The sequence below is a fragment of the Nesoenas mayeri genome (assembly GCF_963082525.1).
Source record: "Nesoenas mayeri genome assembly, chromosome: 3".
NCBI lineage: Eukaryota > Metazoa > Chordata > Aves > Columbiformes > Columbidae > Nesoenas > Nesoenas mayeri.
In genome coordinates this window covers 42,747,745-42,764,994 of record NC_137544.1, presented here as the reverse complement: position 1 = coordinate 42,764,994, position 17,250 = coordinate 42,747,745, and the positions used below count along the sequence as shown (strand labels likewise).

At 38.4% G+C, this 17,250-nt stretch overlaps 1 protein-coding gene across 10 annotated transcripts in view; it reads left to right on the top strand.

Moving 5' to 3' along the window:
* Positions 1-17,250, top strand: part of FBXL4 (F-box and leucine rich repeat protein 4) — a 64,128-nt gene that overhangs the window by 38,184 nt on the left and 8,694 nt on the right. For 7 of the 10 annotated variants that reach the window (XM_080341375.1, XM_080341373.1, XM_080341372.1 and 4 more), the window contains 2 exons: positions 10,935-11,006; positions 12,153-12,465. In XM_080341375.1, coding sequence (XP_080197501.1) covers positions 10,935-11,006; positions 12,153-12,465 — 385 coding nt within the window. Of the gene's footprint in view, positions 1-10,934; positions 11,007-12,152; positions 12,488-17,250 lie in introns of all 10 variants that reach the window. The other 3 variants (XR_013921952.1, XR_013921953.1, XM_080341376.1) reach the window with 1 other exon arrangement.

The following is a 17,250-nucleotide window of genomic DNA, read 5'->3' as shown; positions in this document are numbered from 1 at the left end:
CACTGAAGTTGAATGATTTAAGGGAAGTGATCATGGTTTTTAAAAGGGGAACACTGAAGAGAACAAGAAAAGCAAAACAGGACTTTTAAGAGGGCCTCTCTCTGCATGTTATTTGTGATGGCAATGAAAAAGGAGTCATTTTCCTACCCCACAGTTGTCAACCTCGCTTGCAAATGCAGTGTTTTATTAGGGGACATCTGGGTAAATAGTACAACACGTTCTTTTGGTTGTGAATTTGGGCATGTGATTAAATAACATAGGATATGGTATGAGGATTCTCCATCCTTCTTGTCAGTATGTTGATAAAGTATGTCAGTATGCTTGTGGTTTTGCATTATGCCTTTACGAAGTACAGCATTAATATCTAAATAAAAACAATGATATTTTGATTAAACAAACCCCAACTTATGTACCTGCCCAATCTGTAGGATCTCCCTTCTCAGACTACATGTAGCAATACACTTTCCTTCTTTTTTTAATGCTAAATAAAAAAAAAATTAAAAGAGAGGAAAATTGCTTTTAAGATTTAAAGTATTTGTTGTATTTTCTGTGATTATTATGACACTAATGGATGAATTCTGAGGATATACTCTGCGGTAAATTGACTGTTGTTAATGATTTTACCTGTTAGGTACAGAAAAACAGATTTTGAGGCAAATGCAAACTTAATAAAATTGACAACATCTTATGTAACATCTGAGCAATTGTTACGACAGTTTCTTGTTATTTTAGCTGTTTTCTTTGTCTTGAAAAGTATTCCCATTGTCTCTGTAATCAGAGCTGCAAAGTGTACGTTTTTAGTGTAAGAGGCAATTCTGGTGTTCTGCTACTTACTATCTCTGGTGCCAAAAGCAGTGCATTGCTAGTTTGGAAGACGGCTGTACCATCTGGAGGAGCGTGTGGTCTTTGGTCCTAACCCTGCTGATTCTTAAGGCCATATATAATGATATTTCCTTGACTTACTGTGTACAAAATCAGTTTCAGACCGCTGAAGAGAAGCTTCCAACACCCTTGAATTATTCCAGCCTCTCTGTTACAAGGAGGAAAGTACACTGACTTTCAGTAATTTGTTCCAGGACAAACAAGAAAGAAAAGAGGAAAAAAAAATTGTCGTGCATCACTATACTCCTCTCTACTAAATGCAGCTCATTTTTTCAGTGCTTTAAGTTTGTACTTGTTTGATTCTGTATGTGCTTGAAATAATCTGTAACTTGCTTTGAGAAAGTAATCCCAACATTTGCTAAATCTAGTTTCTGCTAGCACAAGATCACTAATTGTAGTTGTGGGATTTTTGTGGTGGTTTTGGTATTTGCTGATACATGACTCCTTAATGTTTATTCATTTGGAGTGTATTCACAGCATAATTTAAGCACTTATTGGCATTGATACATATAAAGAATACAATGAACAATGAAGGTATTATTGTATACAGTAATTGGCAGTGCACATCTTTATGGTTTGAGTATGAATATTATATTGATTTAATGATTATAATGAAGTATTCCATCCATATAAATAATGCAGCCAAAACTGTATTTTAAATAAAGCAAAGCCACAAGTTCAGTAGGAGAATGTGACCATCTCCTTATTTCTGGGTGTAAATTTTAATGTAAGATTATGTATTTGATGTTGTGTGATGTTCTCAATTCTTTATAATGTGTGAATAAAAAGTTAAGTTTATGTTACAGTTATAATTGAAGTACAAAATGAACTAAATTTAAATCAAATTACAATGGACAAAAGACTTTGTTTTGTCACATTTCAAAGCAAGTGTTTTATTTATAAATTCTATCTCTGATATATTTGAACAAGAGCAAACTTGGAACTTGTGCAACTGTAAGAGAGGGCATTGAAAACTTTAGATACCAGAAGAAGTGTAAGAATCTTATCAGTTAATGTAACAGCTCTTACTTTCTTATGCCATGAGTAATGTAAAAGTTAACGCTACCATAAAATCATTCCACAGAGTTTTCAGAAATAACCTCTTAGGAGTTACGTTATACTTCTGACAATAATTGTCTGAGGTTTTTCAGCCTGGATGAAACTTCACTGGCTTGGGTACAAATCTGTATCATTAAGAGTTGCAAAAAAATAGTGTGGGGGGAAGAAAGTGAAAGCCTTTAGCTAGAAAGTAGATTCTTGGAAGGAGATTGAGCCAGTGACATATAATCGTCTAATACAGGGCCTTGATGTTGCCTTCTGGTCTTGTGTCAAGTTCACAGGGCTGAATTTGGTCATTGGAGTCCATAATGTGAAAAGCAAGGAGGAAGAATGAAGGTGTAAGTCACATATACAGACATAAGGGAGGCCATAATTTGGCCAAATAAAGCAAAACCAAAATGCAGTGATTGAATTAACTACAGAGACTATTACTTTCATTGAATTAATTCAGTAATTGCCATGTTGCTGTGTCTCCGTCCCTACTCTGTCCCTGGCACTACCAAGAAGCTGTGGAGAACAAAAAGGTCTCCCTGTACATCCTGAATTCCACCTCGCAGATGACACTGTGCCTGTCTGTGAGGAGACAAGGGTTTTGACTTTTGAAAGGTTACATCTGCATTCAATAATGAGGTTCATTCCACCTTCTTTTCTATGTACTCTTGTTCTTCTCTTACCTCATGCTCATACAATGTTCACATTGCATCCGTTTTTAAATCTGTGCTGTCAAGTTTTGGAGGCAAAAGTTTTATCATCGTCCAGTTCTTCATCTCAAAAATGGTCCAATAATCCAAGTATGTTAGGAAGGGAAGGAGGGGGGAGCTGATTTTTAACAAATATGTTCCAGTTCTCACAGTTTTCATCATATTTCTTCTCATGTGTGTTGTGATAGCTGAATGGATGCTTGAGGGAGAACACACTTCCTGCCAGTTTAAACTGTAGAGAAAAACGGGTTTGTCACCATGTTTATTTTGAATCTATAAATGTGGATTGTCTACATTAATGCCTTCATCCAGAAGGTATCACTTCAATACATTTGTGATTATGGTAATAAAGGGTAATCTGAAAATGAGTACTTTCTGGGAAGCCAACAGGTTTCTGAAAACTAAAGCTAGCACTGTGTAAGTGTCTAAAGTTCATTTTGTGTTCTTCTTTAACTAGTTAAACCAATGATTCTTATGTGTTTATAGACACACATATTGTGTGACCAGAAGCATATTTTATGGTTTCTTTGCTGGAGCAGCTTTAAATAAGAAATATATTTCACCATTACTATACCTTTTATTTCAGTATTATAATTGCATTAAATTCTTCTTTCTGTGAGAATGATTGCTTTTGGAGACTATTGTACCTTTATTGTAGGTTGTTTTTTAGATGTTGAGTTACAAGACCTTGAAATTAATGTAACAGATTTTTTTTAGTTTTTTGTAGGCAGTATTGATTTACCCTGTCATACCTTTCAAAATGAACATTTTAGTAGACATTTACAGAATTCTGGCTTTGCATCTGATGTGGTTTTTAATTACTGTATTAGAATAGCAAATGCCAAATAATTTCTGATGTAGTTCTTCCACAGACTGTGTCAAAAGAACCCCCACATCCAAAAAACTGATTTTTGGCATTCTTCTTGTGCTATATAGTGCCAAAGGGAGGGAAAAAAAACCAGTATTCAGAATTTATATAGATTTTGAATTATCTTTGACAGTCTTACAAGATTACCTTTTACATTTGCATGAGGTGCTTGTAATTGTACAATGGTAAAATTTTTTTGCTGCAGTACTTAAGAAGTAGAACTTCACTGGCTTAAGATAAAGAGTGTGATAAATTATAATTGTATATTTTCAAATAGTTGATGGAAAACACCAGTAACAATGTTTGTGCAATATTTTTGCTACTAGAAACCAAATTTGAAGGTAATAACTTCCTGTTGCTGAACGTGTTACTGGGCTGGGGGGAGAGGATTGGTTGTGTTTTTTTTATTTTTCAAAGAGTCTTACTAGAACCTCCTGTAATGCAGTTTTTATTAACTAAGGTGTTCCTGGAAGTCCTAAAGCTGAATTAACATTTAGTTGTGTCTCAATTATTTTCCCTGAAATTAGAAGTAACTTGGTTCATTTTCTGAACTATTTTGGCAAAAGTTGTACATGTCAGGTTGTAGTATAGAGGGGAAGCTGCCTGCTTAAAGGGGATGGATGAGGTTGTTACCTTAGTGGCCTTTTGAGGAGGGGCTCTATCTCCAAAGCCTCAGCCCACCGCAGCCTGTTTCTGTCTGAAGGGTCCAGACTCCTCCTGCCAGCCCTTGTGTGAGACCTCCTGCCCCAAGGGAGGTGAACGGGCTTCAGGAGACCCTTCTGGGTGGTGGGGCCATGCCCAGCTACAGCAGTGCTCTGCTCTCTGTTGCTTCTCTGGCCATTGCTTGAACTCTGCTAGCTGTTATTATTACTTGCTCAACATGACTGAGTTATCTGAGGAGGATAGTGATAGTGAGGGAGATGTAACTACCCCAAAAGAGTCAGTGAGGGGGTTCCTGGTAGGTTTCTGTCAGGTGTTCAGTCTTGGAGGTGAAGCAGTTGAATTTGGTTGGTGATAAAGTAATATTTCTTGTAGGAATTCAGAATGGGTGCATGTATGCAGGGACTTAATGCACACCGTTGAAATACTCGGAGACCACATATGACGTGGATGATGTTTTAAAGCCAGCTTAAAAGCCATCACGTCTCTCTAGGTGGTGATCACATCACATGTGTGACCTGTCCGTATTAAACTAGCATGTATTTCTTAACTCCCTGCACATGTCCCCTCTGTTACATTAATTCTTTTGGGGGAAAACTACTTTGCTTCCCACAGAATGACTAACCATTGCACTCTTCAGAAACACATCCTTGGCGAAAAGCAGGGAATGGCTGTTGTTGTTAAGCAGGATGGTTCTTACCAAATGATGTTTGAATTGTTGGTGTGAAGTTGGAAAGGGGATAAACTTGCAGTCACTAGTCTGCCCTTCCAAAAAGTTTGGCCTTGATTCTGGCCATTACGTGAGAAGGGGTTTTGTGTCTGCAGCAGTGGAAGTGGTTCTTATGATGTGTGTGCTGATGTTTGAGACATTTTGGTCTAATTTGTTCCCACAGTTGTGCATTTGTCTGGCTGAGTCAGCTGGCTCCAACCTCCTTTGCTGTAAACTTAAACTTTTTGGGAACAAAAGGGAAGCTCCTGCCCGGATCATGAATAGAGGAACCTTTCTGTGCGATTCTGAGAATACTTTGATTTCTCTGCTGAAGCGGATGCAGCTCTGCTGAAGGATTGATTTCTGAGAATAAGGATGTGAGTGATTGACCAAGAGAGATGTGGAAGACTTCATTGGCCTGACCTTAGTGTGTAGTTCTCCAGTTCTCCTTTACATCTGCTTCTTGGGTTCCAAGAATTTTTATGAGAAAGAATACTTAGAGTACCCTGCGGAACTACTTCTTCTTTACCACATTTGCCCTTCCTTCGTCAGGCAAGGCTGAATCTTCTGTCTTGGATTTTCGTGCAGATTATTAGTTGTTACTGAATGGTATAATATTGTCAGGTGTTCTGTTGGATAAATAGGCTCCCAAAATATAACTGTGTAGTATTAAATGTATACTGACTGATGTCCTGTAGTAATTGCCTAATCGCTATGTCAACTTTTAACTATATGTGTTGAGAAATGTAAATTCGATTGGTACACAAACAGCATGTGGCAGCTCTTGATTGGGCACTGGATATTCAGAGTTTCACAATTCTTTACTAGCCAGCTGATCAAACGTTTTCTCTTATGAAAAGGTGATTGCTTGTGGAATAAGCTTTTATAAATATGTATTCAGTACCATTAATTAATATAATCCTAAAGACCCTGATTCTAACCTAAAAGCAAATATTTTTTACAATATTTTAACATAGGTCTGTAGAGTAAGATGAAAACGCAACCTAGAAACATGGTTAAATACTGTGAGAGAACCTATTATTAAATAGAACAATCTCATAAATTTATATGCAAAGGCAACTCACCACAAAGACTCTTCAAGATGCCTTTTTTTTTTTTTTGGATAGAGATAAGTAGCTGAAAATGAAAAAGAAATTGTGGGTTTTAGGCATGTTGTTATATTCATTATTTTATATGGTGGAAAAATGCAATATTTTTGTTGTGGAGAGCTTGCAGATACAGGCATCTTATCTGATATCTGCCTGCAGCTAACGTTATTTAAGTATTTGAACTTAAGTGGACACAACAGAGTTTTGGGGGAGATAGGGCAGGGAGGGTTAGGTGTGAGGTCGTCATTAGGAAATAATAATAAGAAAAAAAGTACAACTTTGGTTGTCTTCTCATATAACGTAATTGGGGAGGTGGGAATTAAAGGATTTTTTTTTTTTTTTGCTACCCCTAACTTAAATTTTAATGCTTAAACCCCCCAAATTTAAGTCTTGTGTAATTGTTTGTTGTTGGACAAAGTGGTTAACTGGAGAATTAGTAACTCTGTGATTAAAAACATAGCAAGTAAGGAAAATGATATTTAAAGAAAGGAGGAAGCAGTCTTTAACGAGACTTAAAGATTACTTTCAGTATTCACTTCATTGAAAAAATTTGAAGAAAAAAATGCAGGAGAATGAAAGTCTTATGAAAGTCTTGTAAAAGATTCAGGCTCTCAAGTTGTTTCACTGAGGGGCTGGAAGAACTCCCAACTTATGTCACAGTTCTTCTCAGAAGGGGAAAAAACATTCTGTTGTTTGTTCCCAGCATAAAAAGTAACAATTTTAAAAGTTGTTGTTAGGGTTTCTCTGGAAAAGGAAAGTTTATAAAAAGGTGCAGACTTTCTTCTGTATCCCAACCCTAAAAGTAAACCAGTGCTGTTTTTCTTAAGTTCTTTAATCTTCCAGAGGCACACTGTGCTGCACTTGTTTTTGTGCTTTTATTATAGTGTAACCATTATGTGTTAGCCATATTATAGTGCATCATTTGGGTTTTAAAACCTTTTTTTTAAAAAAATCTTGGACTACTTGATAATGAAACTGCAATGTGTAAATGTTCAAAGTTCATGTTCCACAGGTGAGCCAAATCTGCCACAGACAGAAGGGTTTTCTGTTAGAACTCAGGATATCTCTTAGATGCTTTCCTCATCATACTAACATCAGAAATAATTTGCACTTCCTGCTGGATCGTAAATGCAAAAAATCCTGAAAAAAGTCAAGCAAGATTCAGTCTTGCCAAGTTTATTACTCTGGCCAACAGTATTTGGTTTCTCTACTGATGGGTTGTCTGTTCAAACCAGCAATGCTCTTGCAGTGTCCGAGTCAAAACTTCAGTGTGATGTCTTTACAAAGACAGATAGGATACAAGTTAGTCCAGTATCAGCTGTTGAGTTGAAGTTATACAATACACATAATGTCTTCCAGGCTGGCCTGTGTTGCGGAGTGAAGGATTTGCATGTTTGGCCAGACCTCCCACCTGTCTTGTGTGCAGTAGGTTAGGATTTCCAGCAGTGATCTCATCTCTTCTGATGCCCAAGGCAGGATCAACTCCATCGATGTCCTTTCTGACAGGTGTTTGTCTACCTGTTCACAAAAACTTCAGGGATTCTTCAGGCAGTCTGCTTCACTTTTCTGAGGTTTAGAACTAACAGCCATGCTTTAAAATATTTCTGTAATCTGCTCTGTAAGGTTGTGTTTAGCAGCAGTATCACATCCTTCTAATCAGTTTGATGTCAGGCTCTTGTCTCTTACAGCAACTCCTGCACAGTCTCAGCTGTATGTTTTCCTGACCTGAAAACACCTTTTCTGGGAATGGAGGATGGGGTAGACCATTTTATTTGGCCTCTTTGGACTCTTCCTATTGTCTATGCCATCTTACAAAATTTGCTTAATTTAGTAGTGTCTGTTTTGGCTTGGATAGTGGAAGAAATGTAGGTGACTGAAGCTATGCCATACATTACTCCACAAAGAAAAAGTAATTCTTACCTTCAGTTTATTTCCGTGGTGCGGTGTTTTGTTTGTGTCATCTATTCTTTTCTCAATCAGTGAAAAGGGTGCAGGTATAAAGCCAAACCTTACCTTTGCTTCGGGGAAGAACTCCAGAAATCTCCAAACTCTACATGTGTTGGTTTCTAGGCTCAGAGACAGTGAAGTTAGACTCTCTCCAGGTTAAAGTTTGCTGATGCAGAATTTAGACAGCCTCCTAGCTCCTCTTGCAAAGCGCTCCAACATACGAAGTTTGGCCTGTGTTACAGCTTCAGTTGGGTGATGGCCTTGATCTCCTCAGCTTACATAGGAGTGTTAGCACTCCTCTTGTGTTGCAAGTCAGAGAGATGAATTGTATAGACAGATGGCTTGAAACAGACAGGTTATTACAGTGATAGTTCTTCTATATGTGGTGCATATGGATTCTGTGAGCTGCCATTCTCCTCTGCTATTTTCATGTCCTTTGCCACCTGGATTCTTGGTTGGCTGAGGCACAACTAGGCACACACAAAGGGTTTTTTTCTTCTTTCTTGGCATATGCAAGCCCCACCTCAGTTACAGAAAAACAGACAATGCTTCTGAAAGAAGTCTGATTCTTGTGTATGGACGTGTATGCACCCTAGAAGAGTAATTAATATAGCTGCTGTAATTAATGTTGAGTAAGTAGTTGTTTACTCCTGGGCTTGACTTGGCATGATTTGTGATGGTACGACATGGTGTTCTACCAACCTTCAATTTATCCATGCTCCTAGTGTTCTTTTAAAATAGTTTGCTGTTGGTGTTTTTGTGGTTGTTTTAATAATGGTTTAAAATAATACTTTAGGTTTTATAAATTGTGAAAAGACCTCTGAAAATGTCGGCTCAGCGCACATCAATACAGGAAGGACTATCTCAAATTAGAGAGGGACTAAAAAAGTTATTCTGAGAGCTGGATCAAATTCCTGTTCAAGTCAACGAAAGTATTATAGCTCAGTTATCTAATCAAGGTAACTATGAATATTAGTCTTCCTACCTATTTCAGCCCTCTTTGAAGAAGAAAAAGTATGGAATTGATCTCACATCCTACAATCTGTTCAGAATCACTGTTCAGTTTTTCACTGTTTGTGTCGTTAGGAAAACATATTGCCGCTTCCCATCCTTTCAGCCTGGTGTTTAAATTCCAGTCTGGAAACCATTGCTGAAAACCATGGTGGAATGCATCAAGGTATTCAGCTTTCCTGGGGGGTTGCCTGAATACCTGCAGAAACCCTGTTTAGAACTGTATATGCAGTCAGACTGATTTCTTTAACTCTGATATATAACGTTTTTAGAGGGAGGTTGGGGATTTTGCTTTTAATTTTTGCACCTGAGTAGTTTCTAAAGCTTATAGATTTGACTGAGTTGAACAGTAAAGATTATGTCTTATTCTTTTGGAATTACTGATTTATTCAGGTTTAATGATCGAAATGAAGCGTTTGCCTAATAAGTATGTTATTTAAAACTTATTGGATATTTACACATTCACCAGCTTTATAATGTTTTCAAATGTTATTTATTTAATGCTTGTGCTTAATTCCATAGCTACCTTTTTCTTTAAAAACATGAATGAAAGTAAAGCAAGCAGGTGGACAGTGGCTTTGTACATGTGAGGAAGGCTTGCTCATAGTGTCTGCTTTTAGGCTGCCTTTGGGAAATAAAATCTTAGAAGGCCAAGTTGGAAGCTGAGGGTCCATCCGTGTCAAGTATTGGGTGTTTCTAATTGCTCCCTGAAGACACCTAAATTAGGTGTCTGAAATGGTCTCCATGAATACCCCATGCAATGTCCCTGTTTTGTGTCTGCCAGCCTTTCAGTGTGAGGGAACAGGTATTTCTTCATGGTGGCATGACAAAGGTTCATGTTCCTGCCAAGTTTTATTAGAGTATAACAAACTGAGGAAACTAAATAAAGCATTTTACCGTAAATGTTTCAAAATCAAGTATATTTATGTATTAAAAAAAATAAAATATATATACTAGCCATGTGTACAAATATTGTTGCCTGATATTCCTGTAGGAATTCTGCTTTTTAGCAGTAGGTTATTTTGTCCCTTGTATATTGCTTGGGGTTTTTTGTTAGAAACTTGTATAAACTGTAGACATCCACAGATTTATATTGTTAATCTGTTGTGAAACTTATTCGTGTTTTCAATCTGATAGAGATTACAAAGTCCTGACAAGGTGGTGAATATTCTAAGTGTGATGCACAGCTATTTATGAGGTGAACCCCAGACCACCTTCTTCTTTGCACTGTGTGTATTTCCAACTACAAAACAAAACATGGCTACAGATGATGCAGAAGAGTCTTTCTGTATCTTGGAAACACAAATAAAAACCCTTGAATTTTCCCTTGTTGTGGAACAGAACAGCTGCGTACTTTACATTTTGTAAGATGCATCTGATGTTCCAGTCCAATTTCAGGCTGAGCAATGTGCAGTACTTTCTGAAAAGAACGGCCATGTTAAATGGCAGGAACATGACTGTAAAATACACATTGTATCTGTTTCGGTCTGCATGCAAGTAGTGACAGGTGCTCGATGGTTGTCAGCATCCTTGTCAGCATGGAGACTCCTTTGACATTAAAGTCACCAGCTCGATCCTGATGCTGCCAGCTCTATTGGCAGTTCCATCAGGCTGCAGCCGATCAGCGAATGTCAGAGCCTCTGCTGTTCTCTGGGTATGTCGCCAGCCCTCTGTGTTTTCGGGCTGGCCTTGCCTGGTGTTTGAACTCACCACACTGCTTCAGCAGCTTTCCTGTGGGAAATGAGCGGATAGGTCATGGGCGTGTAGGTATCTTCAGGGCAATGCAAAACCACATCCAAACGATTACCATTGCTTTAAGCTAATCGATGGGTAAAGTACCCAGGGACTCATTAAGTGGCATTTGTGGTGTCTGTAGCAGAGTTTTGAGCTGTATTTCAGGAAACACAGTGACAGCCTTTAATGTCTAATTGACCTCTTCTCTTTGTTTCACTTTCCGTATTTCCTTCTGCCGTGTTCTCCCATGGCAGCAAACAGCCCTGCTCAGTATTTTGAACTTCTGCTCGGAGCTGCAGCACCTCAGCCTGGGCAGCTGCGTCATGGTGAGTACTTACACCACATGAGGACGCTTGCTTGGAACTAGACCTGAGTTTGTTTCACAAAGACGTGTTAAATGCTAGGTTGATATTAAGCTACGCTGTCTTGCAATGTCCAAGGCGGATGCAGATTAGTCATATACTTACGGGTTACGTGCCAGTTGCGTTCACCGCAAACCTAGCTTGTAGGCTTCCTCGTAGTTCTTTAGCCTCTTCCTAAATTTTTCGGCATTCTTTATATGCGTGATCACTTTTTCTTTCTAAAACTAATAATAAAGACTTAGGTATTTTTATTCAGCCCAGATTGTCATTCCTAGCAGATAAACACATGTGTATGACTCTAATAACCATGAGACAAATATTTTCAGCAAAAGCCATTTGAGTCATAGTCTTGCACACATTGCTTAAAGAGAGTACAGGGATAGCAATTCCTGCAGGGCGCTCATGTGAGCTGAGTTGCTCAGAGATGTGTGTGGTGAGATTCTGGCTTGCTGCAGATAACTCATCAGGAAGACTTAGCCAACCTTCCTTGTAGTTCGAGAAGCAAGTGACAAAGCAGAATTGGCTCAGCCTTCCCTGCTTTGACTCATGGACAGAAGAGGAAGGCAGCGTGACTACAGTTTTCCAACAGTCCTTGAATTCCTATGATTTTTGATAGTGGATTTCATTCCTTCTGCCTGTAGAGTGGGAACTTGGTTCAGTCCCTTTGGCTTGCCCAAGGTAACTAATAGAACTTCCATGAGGAGATGAAGCAACTGATCAACCTAGAAAAGAAATATACACATTCTTCAATCTGCAAGTGCCTATGCTTGCAGTGCCTATGGTCGTAAAAAGTTTTCATCATCTTTTAAAGGAAAAACTACTGTGAAAAATAAAACAAAGGCTTTTCAATGAGAACAAACATTTCACTGCATTTTAAATTCACTCAAGTAAAAGTTTTAAGTTCACTTAAGTGAACTTAAAAGCACCTATATCTGGGGGTTGATAGAGAACGTATTTTCTTTTTGTCTTCTGTAAAAGTAGACCTCACTGTACTCTCAGAGCTCTTTAGAAATGAAAAATGCTTATGATTGTGTTAGCAAGCAAATCTTGAAACACCTATGTATGTCTGGAAGGGTGGTATACATGACAAAGTGTTTGTTTTCCTTGCAGATTGAAGACTATGATCTTATAGCAAGCATGATGGGAGCAAAATGCAAAAAGCTTCGCAGCCTGGATTTGTGGAGATGTAAAAACATAACCGAAAGTGGAATAGCAGAATTGGCTTCAGGCTGCCAGCTTTTGGAAGAACTCGATCTAGGCTGGTGCCCTACGCTACAGAGCAGTACAGGCTGCTTCACTAACCTTGCACGTAAACTCCCCAACTTGCAGAAGCTCTTTCTTACAGCCAACAGGTCTGTGTGTGACACAGACATCGAGGAGCTGGCGGCTAACTGCACACATTTACGGCAGCTGGATATACTGGGTAAGAAAACATAGTGCTATTGGTGTATTCCTCACTGCGTCTCAAAAACCTTGCAGTTAAATGGAGTCCTTAAGACAAAACTGTCTTCTAGACAGATTTTTAAATAAATATTTCTTAAAATTATAGTTTAAGGTATGAAAAAATGGCGGGAAATTTTACTCGCTGCAGTGAGTTTCAGACTTAGAATCCAGTGGATTTATACCAACCATGTAATTTGAGTGCTTAATATGAATTGCTTAGGCTGAGATTTACTTGTGAGATTTTTTCCAATAACTTTGGTTTCATGACCATTAGTTTTTTAGCCGAAATCTTTGTCTTCTGACTATCAGAAGATCAAATTTCTTCTCCTTCTTTCTGCTTTTTTGTTGCTTTATTTCTGTGAAGTGTGACAAAGTATATTGATAGTGCAAGTCTGTGATCAATAAACAGATTTCTGCTTTTACATAATACACTTTCACCAAGCAATATTGAATTTCTTTGTCACTTTTACCAGGGAGTGAATTTAACTCATTAAAGAGGAAAAGGTAATTAACAGCAAAACTTAAAACGGGCTTTCTACTAAGGTGGGAAGTGAAGAGGAGCAAAAAGCATAGCAAATCTTAAATTTCTAATCCTCTGCAGCTTCTGTAGTTAAAAATATTTTTAGAAATTTTAAATAAATATACTTTGGACTCTTAAGTAAGGGTTTTGAGAAATGTAGTTTTGCATGATACTGAATTTATTCTTTTTATGATGGTATATGAGTTTTTCTTAAAATAATGTAGGACATGCGCAGGGATAATTGTGACATCAAGGTGGGAGAAATTTCTTTGTGCTTTTACTGGCTCATTTTCACAGGGTTAGTTGAAAAAGAAAGATTTCAGTTCATGAAAGTAGCTGCACTGCGTATTTTTAATATTTAATAATTGTAATGAAAATATTATATTTAGGTTGAGAGAGATGCCAGGAAGAACTCAGTGCCCTCAACTTGAATGATGTTCCAAGCAAGTTTAAGGCTATCAGCATTTCTCATTACAAAAAAATGTGCTGTATGGTATCACTCCACTATAGCTGATACACTCTTCTACCATGAAAGATGGTTTTGCTCATCTCTGACTGAGCAAGTTGCCTTCTGACCAACATGGGAAAGGAGAATGGACAGATAAAGTTAAACTTTTTAAAGTTAAACTTTTTTTTAAGGAAATGTATTTTGTAGCTACATAATCAAGGGCACATCTGCCTGTTCAGACATGAAAATTTTCTGAACGGCACAGCGAATGTGATCTTCCCTAAACACTTATGTTCTCCTGACCACCCACTTCCATGCATTTCTGTTATAAGGGCATTGTGTCTGCCCACAAAGTGCTCTGACCTTTTCACTGCACCAGGGCTGCCCGGTGAATAGTTGGGCCATGCTAAGCCTACGGATGGTCTGCTGCTTGTCTTGCTTCTCTGACGGCTGTGAAGGCTTGTTGCCATGCTTTTTTAGCATTTGAATTCACATTTGAATTCAGTTTGATGTCTTATTGATGTTTTTGTGGAAAAATAATGTGTGAACGTGGAAAAGGAGTTTGTTCCATTCCCGGGGTGGTTACTGGTATTCCTGAATGAAGTTGATTTGTACTCAACCTTTCCCAGTGAGATTGCATTTTGGGTTATGGTAGGTGCTCTCCAGGGAATAGCCAGTAGGATTATCTGTAAGATTCTACCAAAAACCTTAATATCCACCTTTTATACCTCACTTTCTTTCTTCAGAGGAATACTTAGTAGGGGCAAAAAAGGGTTGTCTTCTGCTGTAAACAAGTCAGTACAAGGTGATACATGTGAAGGAGTTACCCAGCTTTTTTCTCAACAGCAAGGAAACTGTGTTTGTTTCTTTGTCTGAATAGGAGGACCGTTACATTCTGTGGTTAAAAGAAAGAGTTGTCAAGTAGAACTACATTGGGTCATCTGAAGGTAAATTGCCAGGTGTTCCAATGTAAGTGCAGAAGTCTCAGTTGTCTGAACTAAAGAGCTTGTCTCTTACTGAGCAGGAGTATCGAGAAAGTCACAAATCTCTGTATGTGCTCTAACTTTTGCCAGCTGATGTAGGACCATCCTGTTACTATAAGCTGCATAAATGCTTGATATGTTTTAGTCCTTTTGAAAAAGTGTGACAACGGGTCTGAAGCTGCTAGAGGCCTGAGGTCAGTGCTCAGCTTTGCAAGAGTAACCTTGAACAGTGGGTCTTCTCTGTGATGTGAATGAAGGAGATGTACTCTCATTACATCCTTTGTCATCTCCCAAGTACAGAAATGTCTGGCTTATACATGCATTGTGAAGGGCATAGAAGTATTGCTGTTAGGTTAACAGTGCATGCTGTAAGAGAACTTCTTTTGCTTCAACAAAGCGGTGTAAAAGCTTGAGGTTTCTTGCTGTATACAGGCACTTACCTAGGTAGGGATCAGAATGTCTTACTTGCACTGCAGTCACCAGCACTGAAAACACCATACTGGTTTCTCTTTGCAGTTGTTAGAACTTATGAACTTGTCAGGGAAAACTTCTTGTTTCAGTTATAGATTATTTATCACCACAATAGCTTCAGGACTGGAGGAGTCTAAGCTTCTGAAAGAAATGTTGTTGAACTGTGTGTCATTCATTTAAGTGTTACAAAACGGATATTATATATACCCTGGATGCTATTTTCAAGTGGCAGGTCCTGCAGCTTGCTACCCATCTGTCCTTTCCTTAGTCTCTTGTAACAAGTCCCTTGTTACAGAATCATAGGACTCCACAGAAGATTAAAATTGCCAGTTTTCAAGGGCTGCATAAAATTATTGGCCCATGTAAAGCATTGTTTGATGGGTGGTTGTGTTTGTGGTGTGTAAAACACATTTCAGCAAGTAAATTTCTGTTAAAATAAAAATCAAGAGTTGGGTCTGTATCTGCTATATTATAATACAGTTTGGCAGAGGAAGCATGACATAAGTGTATCTCTGAGTACGTGGGGGTGTGGTTCTTGAAGTTTTAGTTCTGAGCTTTCTTTTACCTGGTACAGACTGAGCTGCCTGCTTAGAAGTATCATTTCCTTCTCTGCCCACATCCATTTCTCTGACTGATATGGTGGGTTCCCACCTTGCAGTAGAATGATCTGGCTGTGATCATCTGATAGTTTTGTAGTGATGGAGTACATCATCCAGTGCTATCAAAAATTAAGTGGACACCTCTAGGCCTCTAGTTAAAAACTAGTCTTCAAACTGTGATCAGCATTGAGGAATGTGATGAGTCAGATGACAAGCTTGAATTGGGAATGCAAATTCTTTTCTTGCACATCATATCAGCTGCTCGGTTATGTTGCTGTGGGGCTACCAACTGCTGTCAAGGATGAAGAATAAATCATTTTAGCCTTGCTCCCCAAAGGCCTGACTACGTCTGTCCTACACAAAAAGAGTAATGAAAAGTAGACACCCTTGTTACTGCAAAATTCATGTATTCCTATCTACATACCAACACCTCCCACACCTTCCTGAGCAACAGAAAACCCAACTGCCCCCTTGCCAGCTGTCAAAATTTTCAGCTTTATCTTGAGAGCATCAACACATAGTTAGTAAATTCAAACATGAAAATGTGTAGTACATTAAAATTTAGAACTCAAGTTGTGTGCAATGGATTGAATAAAATGTAAAAAATTAAGGCTACTCTGGCTGGTCTAGGGGAGGAAAGGAAAAGTAAAAACATTTGAGGGAATAGTGATAGTTATTTTCAAGGTCCTCACTCTCAAATGTTGTTTGATGTGCAGCATGCCCAGGTGGCCAAAAAGGCCAACAGCATCCTGGCTTGTATCAGAAATAGTGTGGCCAGCAGAACTAGAGAAGTGATCAGCCCCTTGTACTCGGCACTGATGAGGCCCCACGTTGAATCCTGTGTTCAGTTTTGGGGCCCTCATCATAGGAAAGACATTGAGGTGCTAGAGAGAGTTCAGAGAAGAGCAATGAAACTGGTGAAGGATCTGGAGAACAAGTCTGATGAGGAGCAGCTGAGGGAATTGGGGCTGTTCAGCTTGGAGAAAAGGAGGCTGAGGGGAGATCTTATCACTGTCTACAACTACCTGAGAGGATGTTGTAGCATGGAGGGTGTTGGTCTCTTCTCACAAGTAGCAAGTGATAGGATGAGAGGAAATGGCCTCAGGTTGCACCAGGGGAGGTTCATGTTGGAAATCAGGAAAAATTTATTCCTGGAAGAGATTGTCAGACATTGGAACAGGCTGCCCAGGGAAGTGGTGGAGTTACCATCTCTGGAGGTGTTTAAAAAACATGTAGGTGAGGTTCTTAGGAACGTGGTTTATAGGTGGACTTGGCAGTGCTAGGTTAATGGTTGGACTTAAAGATCTTAAACATCTTTTCCAACCTGAACAATTTTATGATTTTGTGATTCCATATATGTGATAGATATAAATGAAATCATTTACAGCTAATAAAAAGAATTGTTCTAGCAAAGAATTCATTACTCAGAAGTGTCTTTTAACAAAGGTGATACCAGAGAATTTTTCCAAATAATAAACTGAACAACAAAATTAAATAGCAGATTTTAATATACTGATTATGTATTTATTCTGAGAAATGGCCAATTCGTCCATGTAGGAAAAGTTGTAGTAAGTAACAGAGCTTCCAAACTCTAGAAGAATGCACCGAATAGGTATCTAGAAGGAGGCGTTGTTAATCTTTCAAAGGCAAAGGAAAATGTGCTGTATGACACTTCTGAAATGCTTTTGAATGTACTTTTAAGAAATATATATCACTAATTTTACATTGTATAAATAAAAGTAAA